We start from the raw sequence: 19470 nt of genomic DNA, 5'->3' as shown, positions 1-19470 counted from the left end.
GCCAACTGTTGGGTGCATTTAAGAAAGCAAACCCCATGCACATGAAAATCGCCAGCTTATTTACCATTATAAAATATCCCTTCTAAATTAACCCACATTTCTTTCCCTTTCCAGATCACCAGAAGGAGGCTTATGATTTAAATATTTCCTCCTCAGATTGTTTAACTACTTTTTATCCAGAAACCTAATTACATGTTTTATCTGATGACAGATAATATAAATGAGCTAGCAATCCACATAATTTATAACCTAATGCATTTTAATCATTCTTGAGTTGCTTAAGCTAAACAAATGACAACATAATCATAAGACTGTTAAAATATTTCTTTTGCAAGGAAAACAGTGGGAATTAGCAGTAAAATATGAGACTCAGGTCCTTAAAAAAGTATTTTTGAATTGTTATCTATGTTCTGTTTCCTAAAAACTTGAAAGTTAATCACAAAAATTCCCAAAGAACACAATTTATATCCATTCCTGTTTAGGGAAGCCTATAAGCACATGACCTTTGCAGTTTCCTTTCCATTCTATTTAAAAGTCAAGATGTTTTACTGAACTTTAATGTAGGAGGCAGAAATGTCAAATCTCTACTCACTTAAATTAGGAAGTTCAAAGTATCTCAAGAGAAGTAGGAATTCTCACTTAAATGAATGTGAGTGGTATATATGATTACTGTGTATGCACATTTCTAGTATGAAATTTATCCAAAACACAGTGGAGGAAGCCTTTAGGAGAACAGCTGGTTCAGATACAGGGAAACAATCTCTTGTTCCTATAAATAAAGCAGTTTAATTGTCAAGGTGTGGTGCGTGGTGGCAGTGACAGCAGCGTGTGCTTAGACAGTGTCGTCACAGCCCTGGGTACAACATGGAAGGGGCCATCTGGAATGGGGAGGATTCCAGCCAGCCCAGGACCTCAGACAAACTGCAAATGTGCCAAGGAATGTGAGGGATTTCAGAAGTGGAAAATGTGCCAAGCATCAAGAAGGAAATGTGATGGCATTTGTGTGGTCAGGAGAGCAGCAGGGGCAGCTCTGTCTTCCCAAAACACTTGGTGCAGTGTGCTGGCAGGAGGCAGATCCTGATCCCAAGGCACATCCCTCTGCCACCACCCCTGACCCCAAGCCCCAAGGCACATCCCTTTTCCAGCCACCCCTGACCCCAAGGCACATCCCTTTTCCAGCCACACCTGATCCCAAGGCACATCCCTTTTCCAGCCACCCCTGACCCCAGTGCACATCCCTTTTCCAGCCATCCCTAATCCCAAGGCACATTCCCCCTGTCAGCCACCCCCAGCTCCTGCACCACAGGAACCACCCCAGTGAGGTCACCTAGTCTATCAAGAACACAGCAATTGCTTTGGTGTTATTAACACAAGGCCAACACCAAAGTTGATGATATTCTGATATCATCATTTCTGATGTTCTTTCTACTTCAGTGGGAGCAACTCCATTTTGCTGTTTTGAGGATGATATAACCAGACACATCTAAATACCTCAATCTGGGTAAATGCTAATTTCTTTAGAGAGTTGCATCTATGAAACTTTTGTGCTGAGGTAATAAACACACTAGTATGCATTTGTAAACCAAATATTTTTGAAAAAGAAAATTCAAGCTGAGGGTAACATGCTAAAAATGCAGACATGTTCCACTACAGAACTGTCGAAAAGTGCATGCATATACGTTTGCTGTACAAATGCCACAAAATACCCAGAGACTTACGAAAAAATTATTTCATTCCTACTTATACTGATAAAAAATATGGGTTTGATCCCAGAGAAATACAGAATGTGGCCTTCACTTGTAAAAAGGGCATAGAAACATTTTTGGGACAGACTGTGTCCCAAACCATAGAAATCCTCATTTATAGCCAAAAGAATGGAAATTATATTAAAAATATGGTTTCAGTTGTGCATCAAACTGTTGGTTCACTATTGTAGGTGCAAAACTCATCTTCAAGTAAAGACATGCAATGGTACATATAACCATTGTATTTCTTTTGAACTTGCACATTCTTTCCTGTGTTCTCCTACTTCACATGCAGTCTGGAATATTCCCTGTGGTTTAATCTCTACAGGATGCAGGATGCAGCTGAGGGCATGGAAGAGCTTGTTGGAAGTCAGAGTGAACAGTCACAGGGTGCTCATCTCATCTGCTGCCTAAAGCACCCCATATCTGACTCTGGCACATGGGCTTTGACCACCTCACCCAAGCCCCCTTATCTTTGGAAGATTGCAGCCAAGGAGAGTGGTAATGAAGAATTTGGTGTTTGTGTGTGTCAGCCAAAGGCAGACAGAGACCTGCACAGTTACACATTGCTCCCTCCTGCTGCATCCTGAAGAAGCCCCCAAACAATGACTGACAATCCTGCTCACACACCCTCACAGAGGCCATGGAACCAGAGAAAAAGAGCAAGGCCAGATCCTGAGCAGAGCTTCTGTGTGCCAGTGCTGGCACTGAGAGAGTCTGTCACACCAGCACATCTCACCAAAAACAAATACCTGGGTCCTGTCACCCTCCTCCCAGCAGATGGGAGCTGTACACAGCACACACTCATCACCCCTTTGTAAGAAAAAATGTTACATGACAACATGGATACTAAATGCACTCCCAGAACTACCTGGCCAAACCTTTCAAAAGAGAAAGATTTTCAGGGACATTCCTTTTGCATTTAACACACATACTTGCAAAACATACTCTTTGAGCTGTCCCAGTTAAGAAAACAGTGCTGAGCAAATACAAAATCTAGCCCATCTTGCTTTATTGAAAAACTATTTACTACTTTTTTTTATTACACTTTTCCACTTAGAAGGAAGAGCTACTATGGCAAGCTTTAAATCAATAACTAAAAAGCTAAAATAGAGTTTGTCAGGTCAGCAATAACAGCTGCAGAACAAAGCACAAGAGCAAAACCCTTCCTCCAGACAGCATCTGCTGTGCATCATCTGCTGCAAACCTTTGTGTCACTTTTATGTTTTTGAAGGTCTGCATTTCCCAATGTGACTCTAAATGTAAATGACAAAATACAATGTGAGCAGTTCCATATCTTATTAAGAAGAAGTGATGTACAGTCCTGAATGGTTTGAAGACATGCATTTAAAGACTTTGAAGTTTCCAAAATTTGCTGCAAAATCTCAAATGGGGAATGCAAATGTCCTGCTCTTCCCTCATGGCTGCTGCTGGTGCCATCAGGAAGGCACCAGTCCTGTGACAGCAGGGCTCCAAGGAAAACGCAGCACCCAGAGAGATTATAAACAAACAGGGAGAAAGAAAAGCTACCACCTCCTGCAGCCTCATTTTCCAATGAGAATTATTAATTAGCAGTCAGCAAATCTTCAGTGGCTGCTACAGTTTTGGTTCTGGGCCATGTCCCAGATAGCTCTGTGCAGTGCCAGAGGTCAGACTCATGCCAGAGAAGCCATTTTAAGAGTTGATTATGTCATTACAAAGGAAGAGAGCTGAACACATTGACAGCCTCTTTGTCCACCTCCCATGGGGGAAGATTTTTTGGTCACCTCTCAAGAGTGAAGCTCCCCAGAATGCCCAGACAGACATGCCTTTACCTCCAGAGAGGGAGAGCTGCCCTGAAAGCCTTTGTGCTCTCTAATATACAGGTGTAAAGAACAGGGACAAATCACATCACCTCTGCTTCCCATGGGAGTTGTGATTCCTTTACAGCAGCAAAGAGGTGGGATCCTCCTTGGGGATACAGGATTTGAGAAATGCTGCAGAACAGTTGGTGCAATTCAAACAACTCAGCAGAGTAAAGGTCAAAGGAAAGGCCTTTAGGCTAGGCAAAAGCTCACTGATACAGAAACAATATGCAATTTTCAGCTGACTGTAAGTGTCAGGATAGGCATATTTATAGGAAGACTAAATACACAAAACAACAAGGATGGAATACAGGGTATGACAGCCCAACAGATGTTAAAGAGCACGCTGCTGCTTCTGCTGTGGGCAAAAAGAATATATCACATTACAACACACAGCTACTGACAAAAGATACCCAGCAAATAGATTATTAGCTCAGGCAATTTCATCTGTTCTAGTTAAAATATCTGCATCTCCTCACAAGTGTTAGGGAATGTTTATCATGAGACACGAGGATCCCTCAGCTGTCATGGCCCTTGCTCAAATCAATGGAGATTTGACAGGAAATTAGCATAGAGCACCTCACTGATTTTTTATCCCCACAGTACTCTGACACAGAGCACTGTCAGAAATCTGCCTGAGTGCTGGGTGTCTCAGCTCCTGCCCAGTGAAGGCAGCCCCACAGTCAGGTACAGGAGCTGTCTCTCCTGGCTGTGTGATGGGGGATGTTGGGAGGCAGATGGAGCTCTCCATGAAGACCTTGGCTCATTTATTCCAGGCAGGAATCACGCACCCTCTGCCCACTCCTTCCTACTCAGATACAAATGTGTACAACCCCACACAGAGCTTGTACACCAGGCATATGCTACTTCAGCAGAGAAAAATCAAGCTCTGCATTAAATCCTGCACTAGTAGATAGTTAAAGATGGCAGGCTCTGTTTAAAATGAACCTGGAGGTAAGTAATAGCTCTTGCAGTGGTATATTCACCCAGAATTCTAGACCACTGTGATAATTTTATCTGCATCTACCTGGAGCATCAGTAAAAATTGTTTTTACCCTGGAATTATCTTTACATATGGAACACACTCATCTTTGAATACAGTCTTCCCCACCTCACTTAAAATGTGTGACATGCACTGCTAATTAAACTGCCTACTTTTGCCACTGCCAATCATATTCCAGTATATGATTTTAGTATTGGATTGATTTGGCTTATTTCCAAATTAAAAACTATATTAAAAAGAAAAAAAAATAAAAACCAGACTAGCAGACAGTGAAGTTGATGGGCCAGGTGAGACAAGCAGGTCTCCCCTCTCTGAGGTACCATGAACAGGCAGCTGCAGCTGGGGCTGCTGAACCTCTGAGGGCTGCTGAGCACTAGCACACTGATCCTGCTTTGGTGATATTTGGGCAACACTGTTAACTCTGGTAAATTTATCAAGTTTCACTTCAGCAAGAACATTAAGCTTGTCTTCTTAAAAATCTCTTGCCTGAGAACAGCATCCCCTTTGCCTGTCAAGATCAGCAGCAGGAATGTGAGTGTTGGTGTCAGAAGTTTGAGTAGCTGCTTTAGGATCTGTCAAAATATCTTGCAGGATGCCTGTGAAACATGCCCAAAAAGTCATTTGCAGTCTTCAAACTATTATCATCCAAATAACTTTCTTCAGCATCTGATACAGGACAAACCCCTCAGTGAACCCCATTTACATGTGAAGTTATCACCTCAAAGTTTCAATACTGAGTCATTTGTAAAGAAAAAATAACATTTTCCAAGAGGTGAGATATATGCTCTTCAGCTATGGTTAAATGGCTTCTCTATAACTGCAAGCCTTCAGTGAAGTATATCAATTCTGAAACCAAGGAAAAAATGTATTTGAATAAAATCAGATTAAAAGCAAAGAAAATTTTGTTTTAATAATAAATCTTGAATTTTCAGGAGAATGCCAGGTAAAAAAATCTTCACATAAACCACAGTTACTCTTTCTACATAAATAATAAAGTAGCTCCTTGCAGTATGTACATTAATTACACCCTAAGGATTAACAGGCTGTTGCATTGTCATTTTTTCACATGAGTAAATTATTTAATTAGATATTTAGACTTGATTTTTTCCATATAGGATTGAGAATATTCCATAAAACTTCAGTAAAACCATTCTGTGATACTCCCTGTAAGAGAAAGAAGAAGCATGTGCCTGTCTGGAAACTCAGAGCAACAAATGTTAGATCTCAGATGAGTAACTCTGACAGTTTTGAAATGGAGCAAAACAGCTCAATGAGAAACGAACAAGAGGAAAGAAATTGCCTAAGAGATGTGAGGTAAAACTTGGAGAGAAGCTTGAGGGAACACTGGAGAGCTGTTCAGATAAACCATGTGGAAGGAAAGGGCCCTGTCAGTGCCCGTGTCAGTGGGGCTGACGGTGACACTGCTGCAAGGATGTGTGTGTGCCCAGAGAGCCCAGAGCCATGGCCAGCTGGCCAGGGAACCCACCAGCCAGGCTGTGTGCCCCGGCCACACAGGGACCAGCCTGTGGCAGCAGGGGACAGAGCATCCCTGCCCTTTCTCTCCTGCCCTCTGCCATCCCTCACCCTGGCCCCTGCCCAGAGCTGGGGCAGCAGCCACCAGAGCTGTTCCAGCAGGGAACACACTCCAGCACAGCCAGACATTCCCCTGCCCAAAACCCCTGAAACCTGACAAGGAGCAGCTGGAAAACCAAACTAAGGATCAGCCTCCTGCCCTATAAACATCACACACAGCACAACCTGCCCCAAACTTCAAACTCTGACAGGGCAGTCACTGGAAGGTTAAAACAGGCTGGAGTTATTTCTTGGAAATAATGTTGGTTCCAATATCCATTATTTCTTTGCTGCTGTTAGCTGATTTTTCAAAAACATCAAACACATCTCTCCTTGTCCTTTGAATGGTCTCTTTAGAGAAGTTTCAAGGTACAAAATGTATGAAATTATTTTAACATAAGCATTGTTGGCTGTCTTTTTGAGCATTTTCTTCCTTTGGCACCTCATACTAATAATATTCCCCAAGCAGTATGATATTTTTTTCCAGAACATTATATATGATATGAAGACTGTTGAAGAATTTTAAAATAGGGTACAAAATTTTCATAACAGTGAGCAAATGATTCCTCCAAAGATGCAGATTGACACATTTGGAGAGGATTAAATTTATCCAGAGAAATAAATTTGCATCAAATGAACATAAAGAAATACACAGCATAATCTAGAACTACTCTCTGTGTTTCTTCATGACTAGCATATTTATCGAGATGTTCTTCAGTAATTCTGATTTTGTCATTATTATTCATCATCATGAAGAGTCTTTTATTCTTATAAACTGGAGTTTTAAGTTGATTTGATGGGTTTTTAAAACTATAACAAAAATAATTCAGAAATTTCAGCAGCAATTTAGATAATGTAGAATCACGTTTCATGAATTTAAAATAAAACTGGGGGATGATATAGATATGTGTTTTCCTACAGTCTTATATTAAAAACAGTTTCTTAAAGCAAGTTTGTAAAACAGAGCCACAGCCTGCAAAGCTCAGAGCCAAAACAAGGCTGAGACTGGAGTTTTAAAGAAAAGATGCTTGTGATAAACTTTTTCATTTATTACTTGCACTTATGATTAACATTGATATTAAGGTATTTTTACTTCTAGTCTATACAGAAGTGTATGGAGATCACTTGTCTACCTGGACTAGTCAGGATTCTGAAATTTTTAGGCAAGCATTGACACAATTATTCTCCAATTCAGATGGAACTTCACTGTTTGTTTTTTAAGCGTGCTTTCACTATAAAATCTGTCCAAAACCACAAAATCAAGCAAATAAAAGGATTATAATTATCAAGACCTAAAAATCCATCCAGATTCAAGTAACTGAGGACCAAGCTTTTGGAAATCTTTCAGTTCTCCATTTTACTCAATTTTGAGAAGAACTGGAAACGCAAGGCGCGGTTCACAGAAATCTGAAATGCAGGTGTCTTTTCTTCCCTGATCTATTAAATCCCACCAGGCATAGGCAGGATGGAGCAGAGCTGTCCCTCCTGAGGGGCAGTGACCCATCTGCAGCCCTGACACTGGCACTGGTACCACCCCAGCCCTGCTCCCCGGGCAGCGCTCACCTTCTCCCACTGCCGCTCGTTGTTCAGCACGATCACCACCAGCCTGGGGTGTGCCTGGTAACCATCTGCTGTGAAGGACAAATCTCTGCCTTCCCACGTCACATTCATCATGAACCTGCAAGGCAAGGAGGAAAAGTTCATTGAAAAATTGATGGGCTGTCCAGCAGTTAATGAGCAGCAAGTGCAGCCACCAGAACCACGGATTAAATCCCTGCCAGTGCTGTGGGGAGCCTGTGCTTGCAGCACACAGAGTTGGGGCATTTCACAGCTCAAGACAAAGCAAAATATTGTTGATGTATGAATTAGAATGCAGACATCATTTATAACAGCTTTCACATTATATATGATTAATCTCTCCCCTCCCTGAATAATCTTTCTGGCACTTTGCACAACCTCACCAGCTTTTCAGGAGCATTTTAAACAAACCCACATCATCTCTGTGTGTAACGTTGTGCTATTGTGTCACTGAGTAATACTCAGAGCAAAGTGCATCTGATCTGTCTTCCCCTGTTCAGACCTCCAGGAGTCCTGTCAGCTCTTCCCAAAACTAGCTACACACAGTTTTATTGTGACTCAGGAATAAATTTCACTAATGCCAAAACCAGACATGAAAGCTTTGAAGGTGTTGATAAATACTCAGTTCAGTAATTTCAAAAGAAAAAGTATTTATGTTTTTATTCTTTTGTATTATCTTAATTTTCAATGGTTTTCAAAACACATATGAATTAATTAGTATTTTGAATAGGAAAAAAAAAATAGAGGGACAAAAACTAAGATATAAAAGAATGAAAAATTTTAAAAATTTGTTGAAAAAAATCCAAACTCCACACAGTTAGTGTAAAGCTGACAGGGCTATCCCACAGTAAGAGGCAGGACTGCAATTTAAAATCCTGGGAACAAGACACTACACTCACCAGCCCATCTCTGTGTCTGAAGTTATTCACATTTCATTGCTCTGAATTCTCAGTGTATTTAATTGAAAGAAATTCAGCCCAAGCCTGATGCAGACAGAAATGCAAATGTTCATCCCATAGAGAGATGTGTTCTGAAGGGCAGAAATTTTCTGTTCTTCATACATTACCTGTAGTGTTTTACCCACAAGAAACTGATGCTATTTTACATGTTTGTATGGGTTTGGAGGGGTTTTTGGTTAGTTGGTTAATTGTTATGGCTGGCTTTTTTAGCAGTACCAGCAGTATGATCTCCTGAAGAATGGGACATGGACAAAATTCCTCAGCTCCAGATTGAAAGAAGGGTTTGTATTGACATAGCTGCCTGAAAATCCCAGTAGCAGAAGCACATTAAATAAACGTATATAGACCCAGAAGAAATAATGGCATGATATCATAACTGTTAATAAATAAATGTGCACTACCCTGAACAGCCACATCAACATCATTCAGCACCAGTTTGACAGCAATTTGTAAATTCACCCATGGTAATAACTCCCATTTCATGACAGACTTCCAGGGTGAAAATCTTCCCCTTGACAGAACTTTGCTGTTCAGCTCAACTAATTTCCCATATATTCCATCTTTCAGCAGTGAAAGATCTTGGTTTGGAACAAGCAGCTTCTCTGCCACCTTGAGAGGCAGCAAACCACCAAATAGGATTTATTTGTGCACACATGTCAGGAACCAGCATAACATTCACTCAGTGCTGAAAACCAGAAAACCACTGTGACCCAGTGAGTGAAACACCCAGGAGGTGAGCACAAGAGGAAATCAAGGATGCGCTGTGGAAACAGGCAACACTTGCACTTCTGCACCCTCTCCCAATTCACACCCATGAGGAACACCCCTTAAAAATGAATATATCACCTGGCAAGGCCAGGCAGAAACCACCTCATTTCAGGAAATCTTCTTTGTGTCCCCTCCTAAGGGCTGGACCCAAACACACACCTTGTACTCCACCAGGATTTTGTGCTTTTAACCACACAGAAAACGGTGACTGGACTGGAGTGGAAATCTTCCTTCATGGAGTTCAGTAGGATCACCACCCCTGATTTCAAACACTACTCATCACATTTTGGGATTAATGTGCAAATGTCCTAGCCTGGAATCTAGTCAAGGGCATCACAAAGTGCAGTGCTGAAGCTCAAGTGTTCCAAAAAGACTGATATGAACCAGAACTCTAAAGTGAAAAATTGAACTCAGTGTATATTTTTAAATCATGTGAATTTACCAGCCATTAAGTAAACACATTTTGCAAGTTTTTCATTTTTTTTTAATAAAAATTCCATAATCTGGAAAGTCTCTTAAAATTGTATTCTCTGATCCTGATACAGTTATCCATGAGTGACGCACTCTGAGCTACCCCAGATTCTCACACTGCAGCAATAAAAAAGAACTTCAAAGAGATTCTTGTTTCCCCAAGCACATTCTTCTGTACAAAATTCATCAGCTGCCCTTGTTCTCCAGAAATCAATGCCTACAACCTACACTCGCTTTTGAATTATCATTTTTTCCTCTGCAAAGAACAGAAGTCCTGCTCTGTTTTTACTGGCCATGATCCCAAACTGCTTGTCCTACAAAAAATAACCAACTGCTTGTCTGTTCCTGCTTAGGAATAATGCTGTGAAGGATTTATATTATGTTATTCTCATAGAGTTTTAAGTTTATCCAAGGTTAATTCTGTGCAAGAGGTCTTTGGCTTCTGAATTGGATAAAATATATTCCTGAAGTAGCTTTGGAAATGCAAATTCCTGCTCGTCTAAATGAGGTGTTTAGTTATTTGAACTTGTTACTTTTAGGGGGCAATTAACAACACACCTTGGATTTGTAGTTAATCTGTTTTCATTCCTCATTAATGCCACAGCCTTTGCAAAGACACGATAGCACAAGGCCTTGTGATGGTATTATGACGCTGTAATCTTAATTAACTTTTGCAAACTGAAATTTGTAAGGTTCCCCAGGTGATAAATACATCAAAATGGCACTTGTTTTCTGACAGAAGTTAAGCTAGTCTCACATTGAATCCAAAATAGGCTCTTTACCATTCAAAGAACCAAATCTTATCTATGTATTTAAAAACATTTTTAAACATTTACACAATTCTTTTTTGCTTGTCACCATCCCCAACAGAACTGAGACGTGTTGGAACATCACAGCAGAACACTTCTGCTGTGGTATTCACAGCAAGCCTTTGAAGCACCCAGGTTACAAACTTCCCTCAAGGTTTCCAACTTTATTTTTATAAATCAGAAAGATCAAGTAGTTCAGACAGAGCTTCGGATTAATGCCAGAACTTGTCCCTGTCAAAATTCTAACTTTATCCAGAAGCCAGAACATACTGAAAAAGCTGAGTTTTCTTACCATGGAGCTACAGCACCACAACTTCATTGACTCTGATCCCATTAACAAATGGCTGAGGACTTTGCCAAAGGGATCAGAGCTCAGTTTTCAGAGCCCCATTTGCTTGGATTTATTGCTGACACACAGGCACCTTTCTGGCCAGACTCCTCACAGGAGACATGGATTTCCTTGTCCATGAGGTGTTTGTAAGGATTTCCTGCACTGGATGAAAACAGCTGAAATCCTGGAGCAGAACCTTTGAGGTTTTCTACTTCTATGGTGTAAAAAGCAAATGTGTTTGCAGGCATTTCTTTTGAGGTTTACCATATATATGTCCATGCAAGATACACAAGTGTTCTAACAGATCCAAGGATTTGAGAGCAAAGTCCCCAGACTGTAAAACAAAGGCCTGACAGCTGCAGGGAGCAGAAAGACCAGGGGAGTCCTCTCTGCCATGAGCTCAGAGCTACATTTCCTGCCCTCAGATGAGATAATCAAAGCTGATAAACTCCCCAGGTGCCATCATCAAGGACTATCATTTTTTATTTAGTGTCTTCTTCACCATGAGGCAGCATTTCAAATCTCAGCAGGCAATGGAGAGAAGCAGCAGAGACTTGGGGAAATACATGTTGCATAAGAGAAACTCTTCTCTCTCAAAGAAGGAATTTCCAATGTGAGATTTAAAGCAGATTAAATGCCTCAAAACCAAGATACTTCTCTTGCAAACATTGCAAACCTACCCATTTTAATAACCTAGACAGCCAGCATATCTCTGCTTGGCATTGACTCAGCCTCATACCTAAAAAGGCAGGAGTGAATCCAAATTTTGTCTTTTCTTCTCTATCTTGTTGAGGCACTGAACTGATGAACTTCCTTACTATGATTCAACCATGACATTTGAATGATGCTTATCAGCAGACAGCCCAAGACACATTATTTATCATTAAGAAACAGATGTCCTCTGTAAAATCAAATAAAAAACGCTTCATGTGGACTATATAATGTGTGCTCTGAAATACACATAGAAATAGGTCTGCAATAGAACACTATTCAAGAAGGTACTGATGCTTTTTTTTTAAGTCAGTTCTATATCTTGGGCTAGGTAGGACTTTTTTTTTTTTTTTAATTCAAATCCTTTGCAGTGATGCAGTCAAGGGGGATGGTACCTGCAGCAGCTCCATCCCCAGGAACATTCACTGGTATGGTGATTGTTGAGCCCTGCTCTCAGCCCCTAAGGCAGGCTCCACTCTACTGCCAGAGGCCATGCTTGTTCCCTTGTTTTAAAGTATTTTAATTATCACAACAACAGGGTAATGTTCTAATCCAGTAACTGGTTGGTACTTTCTGCCTCCTAAACTGACCTACCCTGGGAGAAAATTCTAATACAGGTCTTCAATAATTTCTCAAATCACTTTGTCAGCAAAGCAGCACCATGCTGGGGTCTCTAGGGCAGACTGTTCCCCTACACAACCCCTGCTTTGTTGCCTGTGAAGTTTAGTTTTACTTAGGACTCATATCTAATTAGTTAAATATTCATATACCTTCAATCATCCAATAAAGAAGATGATACCTATTGTTCCCAAGTCTTCTGACTTAAATGAACAAATCCTCTAAAAATTGGCTGTTGATCTGAATGCAGGAAAAGATTAGACAGATTTGCTGGATTATTCATCACACCATTGTGTCCCTTTAATCCCAGATTTCACTCAAAGGAGGCAAATGTATCTGTCATGCTAAAAGCTGGAATCAAAATATTGAATATCAGGACAAGGGGGACAGCAAACGCTGCCCCTCTGAAGAATGTGCTGTGCTGAACACAACAGCAAGGACAACTGAGCTCTTGTCCCTGGCCCAGGCTGTCCTGGCTCCTGCTCCTGGTTCACTGATGACAAATAAAGGAAATTCTGCTTGGGAAGGGTAGGAGACTTTCTGGACCTACACCTTCACTGCAGAAGGATGGGTCTCTAAATTCTGGCCAGAGTTTTTCAGAACATGATCTCACTAAATGTCAGCATCACATGGCAAACACCCGACTACCTATGGACAGACCCATCTTTTTGATTTTCAGGATAATGGCAACAGCTTTACCATCCTCACCCATCCCTGTAAGGATCAGTGGGGTTGGAAGTGTTGCAGTGAAATGTTTTCCCAGGGTCATGACTTTCACACACACCAGGAGTACTCTTGTGAACAAAGCAGCTCCATTTCAATGCACAAAGCAGCAGCATTTTCCATGAATGGCAGGGCTATTGTGTTTTGCTGTTTATTTGCTTCTGTGTTTTCCTTATTTCAGAAAGAACAAGAGTTTGTTCAACTGACTTGGCATTAATGAGGTGTTAATTCTATTTATCCTGCTCTGCTAGTATTTCACACAATAGTGGTTTTCTGCCTTGGGAGGTCTGAGTCTTATACAGATAGAAAAAGATTATCTGAATCAATACAGATACAAATATACATATATATCTGTGTTTTTAATGCATTGAAAATGAGCCTCATATTTTATTATAAATCCTTTATTCATAAGGGAAGAACTGGCTTTCCCATGTGTACCAGAAATGAACATTGATCAGATCATTCCAAAAACTAAAACAAATCTGATTTTCTTCTGTGTCTAGGAAGCCAATAAAAGCATCTTAGAATTGCAGCGATGGGGGGAAGATAAATTGTGTGCTTCAAAACAAATATATCTTCAAACCAATTTAATACTCAAAGGATTTGAGAAAGAGGTAGGAGGAGCTTCTACTTCATGGCTTTCTTCACATAGAATTTCTTCACAAACAGATAAAACTGCTATTTAGATGTGGGAAGTAATACATAAAGCATTACTAACTTCCATTTGCCAGCAAATTAACTACTATGGCATAGCCTCAGAATACTAGACTGGGTTTAAAGCTGAATTAGACTGTCATTACAATAGATGGAGCCTAAAAATCCTGGGTTTTTTCTCTATTTTGAGCTTTGTTTTGCTCAGGCATCCCCTTACACCTTCTTCCCTGACTTCCACTGTGTTCTCTGCTTCTGAGCTTGCAGCAGAGTCCCCTTGTTCAACCCTCCTTCTGCAGCACTGATTCCCAGATGGACAGGGGAGCAGAGCACAGCAGATCCCAGGCCCACGAGCTATTTACAGTTACTTTAGCCCTTTCCACTGGGAACATGCTCCAAAATCCTTTCCTCAGGTTAGTTTTTTGATACAGCACATACATATTTATCTCATAGTTTACAATATGAAACTGCATTGTCTGGGATCTGAAACTGTGATGATTCCACTTCCCAATAAAACCCCAATTTAGGCATTGATTTGCCATGTAAAGTAAAAAGTGCAATTTAGTGATGAGGATGAGAAAGTACAATGAATTTATGTGATTCACCTTGGCATGGTCAGTTCCCTGAGATTAGTTAGTACTGGTAAATGCTTGTACATATACTTGCCTTGCTAGCAGATTGTATGTGACAGGAATAGTCTTGGGGAGTTGCTGCATAAGAAAATTAAAGTTTATTCATTTCAGTATAATTCAGACATTTCTAAATTAAAAACAGCCTGCTTCTCGTTCTTGTGGTGTTGGAGAAGCTCAAAGGATCTCCAGTATAGAAAAGGTATTTTTACTTCATAGCTCAGTGTTTCACATCAGGAAGTGACTTTTTTAACCACAGTGCACTACAGCTTCTCCTATTAATAATTCCTGTGTGCATCATGCACTGCACATTGCAGAATCTCCTGGTGAAGTCCAATCTCACTGTCCCAGCACTCACAAGCCCTGTTCTTGTACTCATGCAGGTTTAATGAGAAAATAAGGATTGTTTAAAGAAATACAGCTTATGCTGAGTACTGAATAATTAGTTCAGGTCTACACTAGTGTATTATCCCAACAATAGGGTAGGACCCTTTTTCAAAACAGATTCAAGTTTTTATGCCCCTTCCAAGAGTATTTTAAACCCCAACACTTATGACATTTGTTAAGAACACAACTTTCACAGAAAGTGGAGTTCAATTAATAGTGGGCTGCTTTGTTTGTAGGTCAGGTGCTACTGTTAAGGTCAGAATTTGGTTAGCAGGGTGCTTCCCCTACCAGCACAGGGATGCCACGCTGGGTGCAGCTGGGACAGTCCCTCCAGCAGTGCCTCCCACTGCTCTGCCCTGGCACCAGGGACACACCACAGCTTTCCCAGAGCCCTGCTGGGACACAGAGCCACTCCCAGGTGCAAATGGGGCAGCAGAGAGAAACTGGCCTTTCTGCAATGTCTCCAGGGAATTTGTAGTTACAGAGGCAGAGGCTCAAAAACAGGGAGCACAAAAAAGCTCTGTATGTGTCATACTAAAGGCAATTTCTCACTAAGGAAATGTTATAATCCATTTACTTGTTTGCATCTGAATTTTAAGAAAGCTTCTAAAGAATGCTGTGTGCAAAGACACTGTTTTCATGGAAAACAACTGTCCCAGGACATCACATGGTAAACAACTCCTAATCTAAATATGCAGATATATCTCAAGTTTAAAACTATTCCAAAATCTCCTTTCTGAAATCGCCACCAACTTTCCTTCCTGTTCTATTTCTATCCTGATTTCCTGTAGAAAGCACTTCATTTGCACTATTTGTTCAGAACAAATGTCATAAATACTGCTTAGGAGCTTCCATATTGTCAAGAGCTATTAAAAATATGAAAGATACCCTACTTCCTCTCACAGACCAGATAAAGAAATATATTACCATGCAACATTTTGGATTGACCTAATCAGGAGTTTCATGTCTAAAAGAGATAATGAAAAGGAAAATAATAATAAGAAGAAAAGAAACCTGTTTTAAATCTTGGCAGTTGCCATCTGACAAACTGTTTAGAGAAAACATCTATATCAGCTTGGATTAATGCTAATTACATTTTACAGTTATTCTATTAGAGGTGACAAAAATATACCCTTACAAGTAAAGGGGACAGATTTCAGCTCTTATGTGATAAAAGCTGCCTTACTAATCTAATACTTCTGTAATTTCCAGGGACAGTGCTTTAATGCTGCACATTACTTGTCGTCTAAAATATTACCAGGTTCCTGCTGATGCAAGTGATACAGGCACAGCCTCCAGAGGATTTTGGCAATTTTACCTCATAGTTAAAGTATACAACAGTTCAGTTTTGTTAACTCAGCTTCATCCCCTCTAAGACCAATTTCTGCCATCTTCTACACTAGATTCAGAGCAGTGTTTATTCTCCACAGCACACACCATCTCCAGGAGCACAGCGAGTCCTCTTGCACATTCTCCTGGAAATCTGAAAACCTCTGCTTAGAAAGGACTCAATGGGATTAGCAAAAAACAATATTCTCCTTCAAGAAACATACAATGTCAGTAGAAGAGAAAACTGTCAAGGCTACACAGGTTAAAATAACCCAAAGCAATCATCCTTACTTGTGCAGGGTTTGAGAGGGCCGGTCATTTTTCTCCAGCTGCCCATAGCAGCTGGTTCTTGCTTCAGGAATGAAGGAGTACTTCTCCAGCATGGCTGATGCAGCAGTGGCAATAACCCCCAGGGCATCCCGAACCCGAGCTTCCAAAGTGTAGTCCCACTCATCATAGGCTGCTGAAATGAGTCCTGAAGGAAACTCCTTGGGAGTGATTTCTGTGTTACCGCTAACCAGGCTGGGAACTATCCAAAAGAAATCATAGCCAGTGAGGCCCAGGGAGCGAGCCTCATCCAGGATGTAGACAGCTTCATCCTTGGAACAATACAGCAGGATGACAGATGAATGGATTTTCTTCAGCTGAATTTGGGTCTTGGCATCTCCAAAGGCAGTGTCGAGTATGATGACGTTCTGCATGTCCCAGCCCACAAAACTGTTTTCCACGGTGGTCTTAATGACATTGATGAAATCTCGATATCCAGGGAAAGTGGTGGTCACCAGAGAGAACACGTGCCAGTCATAATCCTGCATGATCTTCAGCATGATAATGGCTTCTTGCTGGATGGAAGCCCCAAACTGGAAGAACGTGGACATGACATCCTAGAATACCAAACACAGCAAAAGATTAGTAACTTGGTACAACTCCAAAGGGAACAGAATCTCTAATTCTTCTGCTTTCTGTTCTACCAGAGCTGCCAAACTTCCATTTTATTCCAGTAACTTTCTGTGGTTTATCATTTTCAGATCACCAGTAAACAACTGATTATAGGTACTTACAGCTAATTGGTATATTTGCCAAAAAGTAACAAACCAATATTTACATAGGAAATTTCCAAGTGCAGGATGTCTTGAAGACAACAGCTCAAATCAGTTGCTCCTGAGGAAGCTCCCTGGGGACAGTCACCCACAGTTAAACAACTCTCCAGCAGGAAGTTTTACATTCCTGTAAATGTATGAATGCAACCCAAGAAACTCACACCCATGTGTAGTTACAATGGAAATAAACTGCAATGCACATGCTGTACAGATGCTGGAGGAGCTCTGTGCTTCCAGACATTATAATGTCTGAGGGAGACTTCATTTCCAAGGTTCACTAGACTTGGTGGAAGGTTTAGACTCTGCAGAAGTAGATTTTCTGTCCCCAGAGACTACTGAGTTCACTGCTGGTCCTGCTCCATTCAGAGCACACAGCCCATTGATGCCTGATAGAGAATTAACAGGATGGGACTCCAAGGACAGCCAGCAATCTGTCAGTGTCCTCATTAAAGGACCTCAATGGAAATAGCTTCAAACAATAGCCTCAGAGTCTGGAAATGCCTGTAATGTTGCCCAACACAGATTTGTTTCTAATATTTGTCTTATGATTTACAGAATTCATAAATTTTCTACAGCATAATGGCAGGTGCTGCTTATTTTAACAATCAGAAATAGGCAGCACAATTAATTTTGTTGACAATAAATTTCCAAACACTTTCAGTGATCTATTTTTACTAAGTTGCTGTGAGGTCTAAATCTATTTTTTAACTTTACATTCTGCATTTACATACAATAATTAGAATGCTAAAACTATACATGAGAAGCCATATAATTCTTTTATTTTACTTCAGCAGTTATTCTTGACCAGTAGAGGCAACTTATTTGCATCATTTTCAGACACAGAAAGCATGAACTCCTGGTGAAACAAAAGCTTATAATTTAAAAATAAGATATGAATCATTCAAGATTTCTTATGCAGGCTTCTGAAGGAAGACACATACAGTGCTTTTAATTTAAATTTAAAGAGTTTTATGATCATGGTCACAAACTGCTATCCTATTTTACACTTGCAGGAACAGAAACAGATTAATTGATTTGGGTTTCATGGCAGGGTGATGTTAAACATACAAATATTAGAGAGAATGATAGCTCAGCTCTGCAAGCTCTGCAAATCTATTCCAGGAAAACAGTCTGTACTTTTTTTAATAGAAGATGAGGAGTGTTATTACTTTCCAAGTGTTAAGAAGCTGACACCAGGATTTTATATAGCTTGACAGCAATAAAAGTCTTACAACTTGTGTCAGACCCTGAAGACTGATATTGAAGGTATAAAATACACACTGCTGGTGGTAATGAAATCATCTGCCATGGCTTTTTGGCCCCTCAGTGACGACATTCTGAATGCCAGAGACAGATTTGAAATGTTTTGGGTTAATTACAAATGTTATAAAATATGTTTTGGAGGAGAATTGAATAAGGAATATTTGATTGCTGAATTCTTCTAGGGGCTATTTCCTGGTGACCTACACTAGATACTTAAAAACCAGCAAACAAGAATTTCATATGAGGACTCTCTCAGCTAAAGGAACCCAGCATACAGAACAGCTGCTCAGAGTTAGCATTTAATTATTTAACTACTGATTTACTACTCCAAAGTAAAGTAGATATCTAGACACAATGCTAACAATCCAACTTTGCTGCAGCTCCTAACTGAGCATAAAAAATACTGTAATGCAAAGCCAATCACTTCAACTCTCAACTCTTATCTTGTTTTCTATTTATTATCATGCTACATTACAGTAAAAAGTAAAATAATTTACAGTAGATTAAGTAGATTATATCCATCACATCCTTTCACTTTACCCCATTTCTATATGTGTTTTATAGCAATGGAATAATTCTGGTCCTTTGTGCATCACCAGGAGCTTCTCCAATGAGCCAACTAAAGTATTTGAGGGCAAAAACAATCACATGGACATTTTCAAGTGTGACCTTTCTAACTAGTAAATACAGATTTTTAACCTAGAGCAGTCCTTGGCATCTTCCCTGGCAATTAAGAATAGTCTTGAGCACAATGCTCTGTGTCACCATTGCAGCAGGCTGACAACAAAAGAGAAGTAATAAAGTAAATCCTTTCCTTTTGTAAATATTGTGCTAGAAAAACAGTTTATGAAAGGAGTTTCAGACATTTTTGTAAAGGTCACACCAATATTACAAGAACCCATTTCCTATAATTGTGAATGCAAAGTCTAGTCAAAATCAGGCAATCATGATCAATTTGTGATTAAAATGCTGAAAAAAA

General features: G+C 40.2%; 1 protein-coding gene across 1 annotated transcript in view; it reads right to left on the bottom strand.

Moving 5' to 3' along the window:
• The window catches only part of GRIN2A (glutamate ionotropic receptor NMDA type subunit 2A), a 151977-nt gene that overhangs the window by 48026 nt on the left and 84481 nt on the right, over window positions 1–19470 (bottom strand). Inside the window, 2 exon segments of the mRNA XM_079320716.1 lie at window positions 7728–7842; window positions 16420–17012. Of these exon segments, the coding sequence (XP_079176842.1) occupies window positions 7728–7842; window positions 16420–17012 (708 nt within the window).

Source organism: Erithacus rubecula, assembly GCF_903797595.1.
Source record: "Erithacus rubecula genome assembly, chromosome: 17".
NCBI classification, from domain to species: domain Eukaryota; kingdom Metazoa; phylum Chordata; class Aves; order Passeriformes; family Muscicapidae; genus Erithacus; species Erithacus rubecula.
Note: the sequence above shows the minus strand (reverse complement) of the source record. Positions and strands in the feature narration are given on the sequence as shown.